General features: G+C 33.5%; 2 protein-coding genes across 5 annotated transcripts; both read left to right on the top strand.

Annotated features, from left to right (window-relative positions):
* Positions 1–2,012: 2,012 nt before the first annotated feature.
* LOC107630185 (tRNA/rRNA methyltransferase (SpoU) family protein) lies at positions 2,013–5,048 on the top strand. 3 transcript variants are annotated; one of them, XR_015907599.1, is made up of 3 exons: positions 2,046–3,867; positions 4,251–4,420; positions 4,646–5,048. XR_015907599.1 is itself a non-coding variant. In XM_088509724.1 (2 exons), the coding sequence occupies exon 1, from the start codon at positions 2,142–2,144 to the stop codon at positions 3,837–3,839; it is 1,698 nt and encodes a 565-aa protein (XP_088365850.1). In that variant the 5' UTR covers positions 2,013–2,141; the 3' UTR covers positions 3,840–3,867; positions 4,251–4,388. The 3 variants fall into 3 exon arrangements, 1 of the variants encoding a protein (XP_088365850.1); XM_088509724.1 differs by lacking the exon at positions 4,646–5,048 and having other exon boundaries at positions 2,013–3,867; positions 4,251–4,388; XR_015907598.1 differs by having other exon boundaries at positions 2,035–4,420.
* A 3,406-nt stretch (positions 5,049–8,454) lies between these two features.
* Positions 8,455–14,637, top strand: LOC107630184 (Nucleotide-diphospho-sugar transferases superfamily protein). Of its 2 annotated transcripts, none has more exons than XM_016333256.3 (14): positions 8,455–8,751; positions 9,804–9,859; positions 9,941–10,115; positions 10,521–10,622; positions 10,814–10,885; positions 11,210–11,326; positions 11,438–11,515; positions 11,735–11,797; positions 11,890–11,986; positions 12,516–12,594; positions 12,679–12,890; positions 13,337–13,482; positions 13,805–13,927; positions 14,068–14,637. In XM_016333256.3, the coding sequence occupies exons 1-14, from the start codon at positions 8,665–8,667 to the stop codon at positions 14,227–14,229; spliced, it is 1,569 nt and encodes a 522-aa protein (XP_016188742.1). In that variant the 5' UTR covers positions 8,455–8,664; the 3' UTR covers positions 14,230–14,637. The 2 variants fall into 2 exon arrangements, with proteins under 2 accessions (XP_016188742.1, XP_088366070.1); XM_088509944.1 differs by having other exon boundaries at positions 9,947–10,115.
* The last annotated feature ends 242 nt before the right edge of the window (positions 14,638–14,879 follow it).

The following is a 14,879-nucleotide window of genomic DNA, read 5'->3' on the forward strand; positions in this document are numbered from 1 at the left end:
TGGTCATCTAGTGAGAGTGGTTCTTTGGATGAGTGTGTGACAGAGACTTTAAGTGGTGGGGTGCTCAATTTTTTCTTCCTCCACCATTAGCTATTCCTCAAGTATCAGATGTTCCAAATTATTATTGCACTCTGGACCTGGATGCCATATAGCTGGACGATCCTTTTAACCTTGGCTAAGGAGAAGATTACATGGATGATAGAACTGAATTTTGGATGGACTACAAGTTTAAGAGTAGAGACCTAATGCATCTAACTTGTGTCGTCGTGAAGAATCCTGCCTTCATGGTGGTCTCTACTCTGATGTCCCCATCTAGCCAACCTATTAATAGAGATTACATTACGTTATATAATAAATATTGCAAAATTGTAGCTTAGCATGAAATGAAGTTTACGTACCTCGCAGCAAGAAGGAATGTCACTATATCCCTTTTGGTCGGATAAGAAGCAATAAACATCCTATTAACATCTTATTAACACTAAACCAAATATGAAACTTAATTTGCTCCTCTGCATACTAAACCAAATATATCAAACAAACAATTGGTAATATTTTAATAAACATTTTATTAACATTTTAATAATGTTTAATCATCATTTTAATATTAGTTTTTCAAACTCAACAAAACTTGTCATCCTCCAATTGAAAACATGCAAAATTTCTTGCGGAATATGTATCGCACAAACTAGTTTTTCACATACACCAGCCTATCGGAAGACATTATAATGGATTTCATACTGCAAAGTAACAAATACATGTGAATCCAACCTCAAAGTGAAACCATCTTTATATTTTTTTCAAAGACATAACTTTACCTCATAGTTTGGACAACCATAAAATAGTTTACCAGAATTTTCTGTCGTCATTGAGTACTTTATCACCGTCTAAAACCCGCACTTTGCAGAAAACGGCGTGCTTATCTCCCCTATTGCGCGTTCTGTTGCTGCTGTATGGTCTTCCAGTAGAGTTGTTCCTACTTGAGTTACTTTGACTTCTCTTCGCACCTCCTATCATCATACACGCAGAAGAGAAAACAAGATGAATTGGAAAATAGAAGAGACGACGAAAAGGAAAAGACAAGAATTTGGGAATTAGAATTTTATAATTCAAAATGGACTAATTTGGGTATTATAAACCAATTTCTGATACCAATTTGAATCATATTTAATTTTCGTTCACATCAGCATATAGTTGGAATGCTAACTTGACACTTAACGTTTTAAATCATCAATGTTTACACAGCCTTCTCCAAAGGACTAATGGAGATACACATTTTTGAGTTTAGAAAATTTAGTTAGTTATTTATAAAAATAAAGGACTAAATTGAATAACAATTTGAATTTCAATACCATTTTAAATATTTACTCTTTAAATATAGACAAAAAATATTCAATTACGAATGTTACTTATAATGAATGTTTACCATTCAAGATATAGCCAAAATGTCAATGGATACACAATATCCAAGATTGTATAAAATGGTAAATACCATATTACACATAAATGTAAATAAAATATATTTTTTTATTATTCACAGTATCTTTCAGTCCAACAAGTTAAGGATTAATTCGTCGCAGATTGAAACTTCATTTAAGAGTTTGTTGTTAGTCAATAAATTACTACATACACAAGGTGGGATTCGAAACCATACTTGTTTAAGCAAATAAAATACTTATTTATTTATTTTTTTATTTTCCACGGTATCCCCCAACTCAGCATGTTATGGACTAATCTGTTGCGGTACTAAGCTCCATTTAAGAGTTTGCCGCTGGCTAATGAGTTGTTGCATGCACAAGGCGGGATTCGAACCCCAACACTTACATAAGCGGACTAGTAAATTAACCACTAGACCAACCAATTTATATAAAAAATCCAAAGAAAAATACATAGTCCAAATCTGATGACTCGGAAAAAAAAACACAGAAAAAGAAAACAGGTGGGTAATTTTTCCTGAGTGTTAAATATTCATGCGGGAAACGAGTTTTTTGTCAAAAAAAAAAATAAAAATGCGTGAATGATGTCGTTTCAAGAATCAGATAACAAAAGCCCTAATTCCATCAAAATGGAGAGCGGATAAGATATTTCCATGGTTTACCTATTTCCATTTTCCGTAGGTAGCTTGTTCATGTCTTCAACCTTTAATGCTTCATATTTCTTCTGCTAACATCAATCACAATCACAAATTCACAATGTACACAAATGTTTCCAAAGCCCATGCATTTCCTCTCGCCGCCAAATTTTCTTCGCAACCCAGATGCTTCAATTCACCCATCGCCTTAAAACCTCGATCTTTACCTCATCACTATAATCAAAAACCCTCCCAAAACCCTAGCTTGAAGAAGGTAGTCAACCCCCGTGGCTTGATGCTAAAATTTGCCAGAAGATATTGTAAAGCCAGAAGCTTCTCAAGCTCTTATGCTGGAAAAATGGATGGAGGGACTAGTTCTAATGGTGCTGGAAAGCAACTTCCTTGGTTAGCAGCCAATGAAGCCAAAGCGTTGGAGAGAGCGAAACCGAATAAGATTAGTAGCTCTATTCAGGAAGGTTCAGGAAAGAAGGTGAATACCAAGTCCTCTTGGGAGCAATCGGTTGAGAGGTTAGAGAAAGCAATAGTTCATGATCATGAAGGTTTTTCTAAGCCAGGACCATCATTAGCAAGTAAAGAAAGGAATAGCGGATTGGCTGAGAAAGTGAGAGTTCAGAGGACTGAGAGAAGTGATTATGGAACCAGGTATAGGAAGTTTGATAATCATGATGATGGTGAAGTAGGTGATGGTGAAATAGAGGAAGCCATTGATGATCCAAGGTGGGATAACATAAAGAACAGGTACAGGGAGATGGGGGTAACAAAAGTTGGATCAGAAAGGCCTGAGTTTAGAAGATGGAATAAGCAGGAAAATTGGGGTAGAAAGACTTGGAAAGAGGCCACAGAATCCACTGTGCCTAAGATTGTTGGTGAGGGAATCTATGGGGTTGGACCGGTTTTGGCTGCACTGTCAGCTGAACGTAGGGAATTCTATGCATTGTACGTGCAAGAAGGTTTGGATTTGAGTAGTAACAATAGGAAGAAAAAGGACAAGAAAGGATTTGAGAAAGTTCTGAAGATTGCGGAAAAGGTTGGTTTAACTATAAAAGATGCATCAAAACATGATCTAAATATGGTAGCTGATAACCGTCCTCATCAGGGTTTGGTATTAGATGCTTCACCACTGGAGATGGTAAAAATAATGCAATTGGATCCTGTTTCTGTTGATGAAGGGAAGGGTTCTCTCTGGGTAGCCTTGGATGAAGTTACCGATCCTCAAAATTTAGGGGCAATAATTAGGTCTTCATACTTTTTTGGAGCTTCTGGGATAGTGTTATGTGCGAAGAATTCAGCTCCATTGAGTGGTGTTGTCAGCAAAGCAAGTGCAGGCTCACTTGAATTAATGGAACTTAGATATTGCAAGAATATGATGCAATTCTTGGTGTCTTCAGCTGAAAATGGTTGGCGAGTTCTTGGAGGATCTGTCTCCTCTAGAGCTATTTCTTTGGATGAGGTTGAGCCTGGTCCACCAACTATTCTTGTTTTGGGCAGTGAGGGTACTGGTTTGAGGCCTCTGGTAGAGAGATCATGTACTCGGTTAGTTAGGATTCCTGGGAACATTCCTTCTGATTTAGATAATAGTGAAGTCAACGATGTGAACCATGAGAGCTCTGGTAGAGAGTTCCTGTCATTTTTGGCCGTGGAAAGCTTAAATGTTAGTGTTGCCGCAGGCGTTCTTCTTCATCACTTAATTGGGAAAAATTCGGCTGGTTCTTTGCCAGACGGGTATACACAGACCAACTCATCTGAGTGAGATTGCAGGGGATAGTTTCAACTTTCATGTAGTCTTCTGTCTTCTCGCCTTAGTGTCTCATGAATCATTGTGCCCTGCTTTATTACTATTATTTTCAATATAGTTATGTTTCTCCTTATCTTTAGCTTGACCATGTTACCATTTTATGATCATTTAAACAAGTTTTTCTGATCGCAAGTGAGGTGAAATCACAAACTTGACTGCTTTTCAATGTGAAGCCTAAATCTATTTGTGACAATATTCATAGCAATGATCACTTGAACCAATAGTTGAAACTTGTTTTGGCTTCAACTTCCAAGCTATCCGACTCTATTGATTTACTTCATGTTGAGTTTGAATTATTCTTTCAAGCTTCATATGTGAGCTTTTATGTCTCAGGTTTATTATATTTGAAAATTGTTTATCTGCCAGTAAAATTGACAGGCTGCAATCAATAAAAGTGAATTGAAGCTGTGTGATGGTAAAATTGATAGCCAAGACTTCAAATATTTTAGGAGACACTTGGATTGATAAATTCCAGGGAGTGATTATGGTAAACGTAACTGCAGCATTACAAGTCATCATTTGCAATGCTTAAGCAGGTGAGTTTACATTTCATGTGCATTAAACACAGCAGTCCAGTTCTATCAAAATATGAGGGACTTTGATTGTTGTTGCTCCTGGATGCATTTTCATGTCAGTAGTTTAGTTATGACGGCTTAATTCCATGGCATATGAGGTTTTCCTCAACAGAAGTTGATATAATGGTATTCATCCCTGTAAATGCTCTCCAAACTAATGCTTGCTGTTTTATAACTTACAATTAGGTACACTTGGTAAGCATGATTCTTGAATGCCCTCCAATGCAGCTCTTACTCTTCCGCTGTTTGCAATTGGGCTGCTGTTGCTGTCTACAGTGCTATACATGATGAGTCGGACAAAATTGGAAAGATACAAAGACGATTCGCATATTGTCTTAACAAAATTGGAACGATACAGAGACGATTAACATGGCTCATTGCATAAGGGTATGGGGGAACTAAGATGATACAGACCTTGTGCACTTGCCAATTGCCATCATCATTCAATAATAGACAGACAGATAGACCATCAACACATCCCCCCAAGGGTAGTGCCATTTTTCTTTCCATAAAGTGCTTGCTTCTTGTGTCCATAGTTGATAGTTTACAGTTACAATGACTCAATAAATAAAGGGACTATTCAAGTGAAGCAAGTTTTTTCACAACATGAGAGGATGTTAGTCAATAGCATAAATATCATGGTTCATTGATTCATGGTTAGCTTGCATTGCATAAAATAATATGAATGAAGGGAAATGGGAAATGGAAAATGGGCCACATTAGCAGGGTGAGCGGTATTCCATTAGAATTAGAACATCAAAATCAATAATAGCTGGCATTGGCAATATCATGTGATTAAGTAAGGTGGGGGCACAGTTACACTTGGATCCCAAGTTGCGTTTCTGGAAATCTTTTGTTCCATTCCAAATTTCCAATGCATCATTTTCATCAGAGACGAATACCGAATATACGCCTTATGTGATTGTGATGCCATGGTCATGGTCCCATTTAGTTTTCATTAATGTGGTATTATAGTAGGTGATCCTTTTCTTATGTTATAATAATATTAAAACCAGCATGATTTTCAATAATTGTCAGCTTCTGCAAGAGCTATTTCCTTCGAATTAATAAATAATCTTGTTTTGGCGTTTAATTACGATTACAATTACAATTTTCGATTATGATCGTTTTTTTTAGTATTAAAAGCAGGAGCATGCTTCATGGATCCCCACATGGGCAATCCGTAGACACCAAATTACGAGATTAGATCTTCTGTTTTCTGCTTTGTCCCTAAACTCCTTCCGAAATCCTACGTCAGTACGTCATTTTTAAGCATATTCATATTTTGCGTTACATATTTTTATTAAAAAACGAATCTGAAGATACATAATATAATCATTTGAAAAATAAATGAGAGAAATCATCCATTGTTATGGTATTAATCACTAGGGCTAGTGACTCCATCGGCCCATCCTTCGGCTTTTTGTTTGGGCAAATTGAGTTCTATGAGAGGTAAAATTAATAGGTATGATGTAACATTCAATAAGACTGTTGCTGTTGAGACTTTGGTTGAATAGTTAAATATGTTGTCTCTTAATATATTGCATTCGGATTCGAAATTTGGTAATAACCAAATAGTAGATAGAATCCTTAAATTTGTGCGTAATATAATGTCTAAAATTGAGGGTTGTCTAATCTATCCGACAAAAAAAATTAATAGAACTAATTTTGTACTATAAGGACAAAGAAAGAAGGATCATTTAACATGGCTTTCTTTAGCCCTTCACATAGATTAGCATACAAATACAATTGTGGCAGAGATAGATCAGATTAGAATATTTGGACAGAGAATTGCACCCTCGAAGTTGCTTCTCTTGTCCTCCACTATTGTACTATCTCTTATTATCTCCTTTTTTTTTTTTTTAATAAAGGATGATTGTACTTAATTTGCTTCAATGATTCTTGCTAAATTTAATCCAAGTGTTATTTTCCACGTCCAAAAATAAAATTAATTTGAGATATGCTGGATATGAGGGTACACGTTATTATATTGTGAACTAATCACTTCTTTTTTTTTAATTAGTAAGATTAAGAGTGTATTTGGAAAACACGTTAGAAGAGAAGAAATAAGTTTAAATTTTTTAAAAGCTTCAATTTTTGGTTTGACAAATTTTTTATTCATAAACTCAAAAGTGATTTTACATTCAAAATCACGTTTACAAGAAGCAACAATTTTGAACTTCTGCGTTTTAACAACGGGCCATCAATATTCAATCTTTATTTACATTTTACCGAATTTATTTTTATATATGTTATTGTATTATTTATGAAATTCTTGTTATTTTTATTTATATGAACTCTCTTTTTTATTATTTATTATTTTTATTTTTTGTTAATTATTTGTTTGACATTATATATTTTTATAATTGTGATTTTTTTGTATTATTTTTGTATTATTTTTTTATAATATAATTTATTGATCCTATTAGGTAAAGTAAATTAAACAAAAAATTAATCGTAAATAATAATAAAAAATTATAACATATAAAAAAGAGTACTAAGAGTACTAAAAATATACTATATAAAAAATATTATCAAAATTTTTTTGATTTATTTCAATCACTACCAAAGTAAATATTTAAATTTTTTTATTATTCTTAGTACTCTCTAAAATTTATATTTTGTTAGTTTTAATTAAAAATATATTTTATCAATTTTTATATGTTATTTTTATTTTAATATATAAATATTAATTTTATTATAAAATTAATTAATAAGATCTATTTAAATATTTAAATTAAAATAATAAAATAATATACAAAAATTATTTAAGTTAATATCTATTTTAATAATTTTTTATTTAAAAATAATTTTGAATAGTGTAATCTAAACAACATTTATTTTACTATAATCCATTTTGATATAAAAATTACCAAATATAAATTACTTTAACACAAATTTACTTTTTATTAAAATTAAATTTACAAAATCAATTTTATACCAACTTTAATTTATAAAATATAATTTTTTTTTTTGGTGACTGTAAAATATAATTTAAACACATTAAGCATTGCTCTATATGTTAAAAAGTTACATATAAGTATGTAACGTAAGTAATAACACGTATGAAAGGGGCATGTGCAAACTTCCGTGTTCTAGTTGTCGTTATAGGTTGTAAAATAATCTTCTTTTAAAAGAAAGAAGAAGAAGAAAAAAATTTAAGGGTTCAAATATATCATAATAATAACTAATAAAGAACTATATAAATGCGAGGAATAATATTCGGATCCTAAGAAAAGGATCTTTCATGTTTATTGGGTGATTAAAGACCGAATAAGCACGTGACACCTTGCATGCTATCAATGTTCCCTTTAAACGTATGAATAACCACCAATCCAACGGTCTCTCCCCCTCTTCATCAGTCAGGAACTCACAATATTCAAAACAAATTTCAAAACGAAAATGAAATGTTAAGTTATTGTATGATTAAAGATATTTATTTTAATAAATCATTACGTTAAAATTCTTTAATTATTGTTCTAACAAAAAAAAATCTAAAAGCCTTTTTATCCTTCCCTTTTCCAAACTTTCTCTTTTAGACCTTCATTTTTTTTTGTTGAAAGAGACTTTTGTTAATATAAATTTGGTTAATAGTTATAATATTTTCAAAAAATCATGTATAATTTTGTTTGGTTATCAAAAGGCCAAATACTTTAAATTAGTTTCTCAAAAGATACTACTATAAGTCAGAGTACTTATTTTGTCAATTAAATAAATAATTGTTTAATATATTATCACCTAATAATAAAATGACTAATTTAATTGACAATATTTTTTACGAATTAATTTAAGGTATTTTAGTTTTAGAAGATAAATTCTTACACAAGTTATTTTTGAGAGGGGCCTAAAAAGAAAAGAAAAAAAATAAAAAAGTAAAATATTATGGATATACAAAAAAAAAATTAAGTATTAAGTTAGTTATTATATAATAAATGTATATTGTTTAATTTATTTTTAATATTTATTTTATATAGTTAAGTTGGAAATATAAAATTAGGCGGTCTGGCAATCATAATTCATAAGCTCCTTCCTCCGTTCATTCTCTCTCATCCCAGCTTGTTCTGTGTTGCGCTGTGCTGTGCTGTGCGTTGCGTTAACATTTCTCTTTCTCTCTCTTCCCCAGTTGCTGCTGCTGCTGCTTCTGCTAATTGCTATGCTTGTTTCCTTCTTCTGAAGAGAGACCCAACAACACATTCTCTTACACAATGCCTTCCTTGGACACTCTCGATTGGTTTCTCTTCTCCCTCAGCAGGATCTTTTGCACTCCATTCGCCGTTTTCATTCAGATCCAGGTTTTTCATCTCTCCTTCCCTTTCTCTATCTCTCTATTTTTTTCACATACCCATTAATAAAAAAATGTTCCATTTTACCCCCTTTTGCTGCAATTGTTTAGCCGAACGAGCTTTTGAGTCGTCTATTTGACTGCAAATTCAGTTCAACTGCTATTGTTTATCTCTCTATTCTTTTGTTCAGTTTCAATTATGGTCATTTCTTTATACCACTTGGTGAGTTGGTGTTGTCAGATTCTGCGAGGTAATTCTTGTTCAATGTTACATGTTATTTCCTTCCTATCATCTCACGAACCGTGACCTGATAGAATTTCAGGAGATACAATGTGAACTTGATACAATTTTTGTTACAACAACCAAACTTCTCACTTTTTGGTTTCTTTCTTTCTTTCTTTAGAGACCAGAATGGAGGTCTCAGTGGGGCACAGCTAAACTGTGATTGTTATTTTAGTTTTGGATTAGGAATTTAGGATTGGTGGCTTACTTTGCGTTTGTTTCATGGCGTGTGATTCAGTTAGCTTTCCAATTTCTACTTTTTCTCTGGAATGTATTCACTGAATTTATCGTTCAATAATCATACTTGAATTGAGAAATAAGTTTGCATCCTACCGTGGCATGTTCACATATATGACTTGATATCCGCAATCCCTGTTGTTGAGAAACCTAGTAGGCTTTGAAGTCACATCTAGAATATACTTCACTATAAGCAACATTGTAGAATTTAGAGATACAAAGTTCTACTTCTACATTATTAAAAAGGCTTTACCCAAGTTCAAGGCGATTAACTGAAGTGAAATTCCATGGTTACTGAATGAAGTGGAATGAATAAACGAGGTAATGCAACCTTACGTATTGGAATACATGCCTGATAAATTAATGACTTGACAGCCTTTAAATATAAACGATGTTGATCTTGCCTTGAATAACAATGATATTGATCTTGTGTAAGGTTTCTAATTTTCCTTGAAATCTTGTTCTGTATTCCTGGCCCCATGATGATCAGGAGAAAATCTACCGTGCTACCATGTCATAAAAACTACAATTTTTTTTCTCAGGGATGTTTAATTTGTTTAGCACTTGCTTTGGGTTGGGCTCTTGCTGCTTATGTCAGGTATTCACGGCTAATGACAAAGTTCAGATTACTTTCGTGGTCACATCAATGAAAAATTTACGGTATTTTCCCCCCTCACAGGAACAGAGAGATAAAGCAAATGAACGATGCTATGAGGAATGGCAATAGCTTTCCTTTCCTTTATCATGACATTAATGAACTTGAGCACTCCAATCAGGTCAATCTTCCAAGAGTATCAGTAGTTATGCCTCTAAAAGGCTTTGGAGAACACAATCTGCATAATTGGAGGAGTCAGGTGAGAATTCACAGAACACATTACCGGAAGTTATCTGATGGTGCTATGCGTTCTAGGCTACATTTTCTTTTTCAAGTTTCCTATGAATTATGATTTAGAAATTCAAAGTTTAACTTAATCTTATTATGTATTTATGTATTTAACATGCTTTATTATGCATTATCCAGATTTCTAATTTCCAAGTGTAAGTTGTTTGGTTTCTTGGTACTGCAGGAATACTAATTATTCCTGTTTTTCAGTAATCTGTATAAAGGTTTACTATTGGTTTTATTGTAATGATAGAATATCCTTGTTAACTAATGGTAGCAGTTTATTTTGTTTAGTGTTAACCATTGTTGTATCTTTTTCTTTCAGAAGGTTTCCCCCTAAACTTTTCATTTCAATAGAAAGTTTTGGTTTATGCAGATAACATCTCTTTATGGTGGCCCTCTAGAATTTCTTTTTGTGGTAGAAAGTACAGAGGATCCTGCTTACCATGCTGTATCACGGCTAATATTAGAATTTGAGGTAAAATAAGTCCACAAGATCTTCTTTCTACTTTTTCCTTTTTGGTTTTTACTTCAATTTCCCTATTGGAACCAGCAAAATGCCCTCATTTAGGGTTGATTCTGGTCCTTTGGTTATCTGCTGCTCTTTTGGCAGTATGTGATTTTCTTCTTTGCATCTCACTAAATTGGATCCCTGTTTGATATATATAGGATTACGTTGATGCTAAAATCATTGTAGCTGGTTTGTCGACAACTTGTAGTCAAAAGATTCACAATCAGTTGGTACGTAATTTTATTAACATGTATTTTGATCGTCTTTTCGAATAAAGTAGGTCCATGTTCCATGCTCTATTAGTAACCGTTAACTACAGTCTTGTTTCAAACAGAAATTAATGTTGATTGGTGATGATCCTAGTACTATTAGTTGTTGGGAAGTATCTCCTCTATATAAAACTTCCTATGCAAATGCATGTGTTATGGATTGGACTTGCCATATTTGATATGAAAATCGAGGATGATTTCTTTTTTAAGATATTTTTGTTGCCTGTCCTTGGTGGATGCTAGATGGAATTTACGTAGTATAACTTGGTATTGGCACCTGAGCAGGTTGGAGTGGAGAGAATGCACAAAGATACCAAGTATGTGTTGTTTTTGGATGATGATGTTAGGCTACATCCTGGATCAATTGGAGCACTCACTCGTGAGATGGAAAAGAACCCTGATGTATAAATTTGTCTTTTGTTTTCCTTTTCAAAGTGTTTGATTTTAGAATAATTACGGTTTTACGTTCCCAAATTATTTGACTACAACCTTTGCTACTTTGATGCTTTGCAGATATTTATTCAAACTGGATACCCGCTGGATTTGCCATCCGGAAGTCTAGGGAGTTACTGCATATATGAATACCATATGGTACACAAGTGGCTTTATATCTTGATTCTTTTATCTTTATACTGCATATCTCTGTATGGGATTGCTTAAAAATTAAAATTAAATCTGTAAATGAAGCTGAACTAATTGAATTTGATTTCTTAGCATTTGTTAAACAAATCTTTATGAAATATAGTAAAATATTTAATTATAGTTCTCAATCTCATTTCTTCTAATCCTTTTTCAATCATTCCATTACAGCCTTGTTCAATGGGCTTTGCAACTGGTGGAAAAACATTCTTCCTGTGGGGAGGGTGTATGATGGCAAGTAGCTTGTAGCCTTGTACCTTTTTTTCTGTTAGTACCTTTTGTTGCTTTGAGAAAACAATCATTCCAACTATTTAGTTTCTCTCCAGATGCATGCTGATGATTTTAGGCAAGACCGTTATGGAGTGGTATCAGGACTTAAAGATGGTGGATATTCTGATGATATGACCCTTGCAGCCATATCTGGTACATACCTTTGGTTAAACACTTTGGATCATTAATTGATTATTGTATAAAAAAACAGATTGTTTTTAAGAAGATTTAACAATCTAGTGCATTAAATTGTACTCTCTGATGCTTACACAAATGCACATTTTGCACTACCATTTGAAGTAGTTTTCCTTTTTTTCCTCAATAGACCAAAAAATGTTCATGTCTGATATTTGTGATGTTTTAGAGAGTAAGTGTATTGAACTTCCAGCAAGTCAACTATAACAGAGTGGACCTACTTGTTTAGCTTTTTACTTCTCCTATGTCTTTCACTCTTTTTTTTTTTTTTTTTGTTATGTTGTTTATTGCTTTTGAAATTATAGATAAAAGACAGAAAACAGTGAGAGAAGAGAGAACATATATTTTTCACTAGTAGAATTGTATACCTTAATCCTTATATAAACTAACTTAACTCTCTATTTATACTAATAAGCTACCAAGTAGTAATGTAGTGCAATATTTAAGCCCAATATGATTCCTAACAATCCAAATATTGTCTATGCAGGGGCACACAAAAGGCTCATTACTTCTCCTCCTGTTGCTGTCTTTCCTCACCCCCTTGCAAGTGATCTTAACTTTGGAAGGTATGTATATGATACCACCCTTCTAAAAGTTAAAGTTCTCTTTCGATATTTGGCATTAAAACCTTTTTTTTTTAACATATGCAGATACTGGAATTACTTAAGGAAACAAACATTTGTTTTGGAGTCATACATATCAAATGTTAACTGGATGATGAATCGTGCATTATTCGGTACCCACTGCTATTTGTCATGGGGATTTGTAGCACCATATTTTATGGCATTGATTCATGTTGCAGCAGGATTGAGATTTTATGTAAACGGATACTCGGTTGAAGAAACACCCTACACTTTCGGTGGTGAGCATACTACTTTCCCTTTGTAGGTATGTTTTTTGTGGAGATGAGTTGGCAGCATTCAGGAAACCTGTCATTTTGGAACGTATAAAAATACTTGTATATAAGCAGGTCATTAGAAGCTTATGTTGTTATTTCATTGCCTTCTACCTGTGACTGTGAGGTACTAAAATTGAACAATGAAATCGATTTGTCTGTTTGTTGACTGTAATCTTATAGGGTGGGCTATTTGTTGAATTGTTCCAGTTATGCAATAAATGACATGCAATCGTATCCAACAAATAGATTTGTCTTCCTGCAGTATGAGTCGCATTTTCCCTACTGGGACATTTCTATATTTAGAATAATTAAACAAGTTTACCATAAAGAAAACAATAAGTTAGGAGAACTCTCTTATTAAGCTTTACATTTTCAGTTCCTGCATTCTGACACATGCCTTTTTTTCATAGGTTTATCATTGGTCACCATTCTGGCCATTTGCACTCTTGTTGAGCTTCTTTCTATGTGGAACTTGACAAGGATAGAAGTTAAGCTATGCAACATGCTTTCTCCAGAGGCATCACAACTATCGCTTGCCTCCTATAATTGGGGTCTCGTAAGTATTTCTCCAAGCTTACTCTGCGGATAGAATTATACTCCAATTTTTTCATCAAAAAGCAAATTCTCAATTGAGTCATATTTTATAAAAATGAACTGGTAACAAAGCATGCTGCAGGATTGACAACGGTAAGTACATATAATACCTAGCGAAACACCAATCTATGAAAACATGTTAACTGTAAGATCAAGTAGAAAATAGAAAATGTAATGCATGCGGTAGTGTGAGAATAAGTTGCAGTTTATATATATGTTAAACTTTAAGGGATGTAAAAATATGCCTGCTCCACTAGTTGGTAAGAGTGATTTCTCATGGACAGGTGTTCGTTGCAATCCTGGTTGATAACTTTCTATACCCTTTATCTGCTGTTCGATCTCACTTTTCTCAATCTATAAATTGGTCTGGTATCCGCTATTACTTGAAGGATGGGAAAATTCATAAGGTAAGTAGTCCAATGCTTTATGCCATCTTATTGGGGGCAGATTAGATACAGATTTGTGTAATATCCTGTATAGAAAGACAAGATGAACTTTTTGCAGCTGATTTCTCAGTTGAAATTGATTTGTTTGAATATATGCACAGATCGAAAGAACTCAAAGAAGCAAGGACATGGATCCAGTATTCACAGACTTGGGTGGAAAACATCTATATGGAAAGAAAGGGTTGCCAATGAGGGGTTCATTCCTTAGTTCTTTGTCCAGAACTTTGGCACAATGGCATCAACCCAAGAAATTTGATTGCTAGTGGAAAGGTCATCAACTCGTGTCTATTCTATCTGTCTGTCTGTCTGTCTTATTGCCTTAGTTGGGAAGCAAGGGCATTGTAGGACGTTGGTCTTATTTATTGTTTGGTGCATTGATGATTGGTAATTAGGAAATTTGATAACTAGGAAAGGGCAATTATGTCTCTTGCCTCTTATCTCATTACCTCATTTGGGAAAGCATGGGTTTTAGTAGATCAGTTTATTCATTGTTTGGTGCATTCATGATTGATTGATTTTAGAGTGATAGGAATCTAGTTCCATTTTTTTGTCCAACACATTCAAATCCATACGATTCTTCAGCCCAAAGCCTTCTCTGCGTGGGGTTGATTTTGTAATTGTAACATTTCAGTGATGTAATTTATGTAATACAGTATTCAAGAATTGCCAAACTCTTTTTTATACAGCAATACAACTAGCTAGCTATTAGCATTTATTTTTAATTTCGATTACTACTACAACGCATCAGAGTCAGACCCATCACTGGCTTACTCATAAGTCCGTGACGAAGCACAAAATTACTACAAATTGATCATAAAAAACTGTCTTATAGTTTATCCTACTAAAATAGCTATAAAAATGGTGGTTCCCAAGAATGCAATTTGTTTTACGGTCTCGATAAACCCCGACTACA

The sequence above is a fragment of the Arachis ipaensis genome, chromosome B3 (genome assembly GCF_059453495.1).
Source record: "Arachis ipaensis isolate K30076 ecotype BB chromosome B3, ASM5945349v1, whole genome shotgun sequence".
Taxonomy (NCBI): domain Eukaryota; kingdom Viridiplantae; phylum Streptophyta; class Magnoliopsida; order Fabales; family Fabaceae; genus Arachis; species Arachis ipaensis.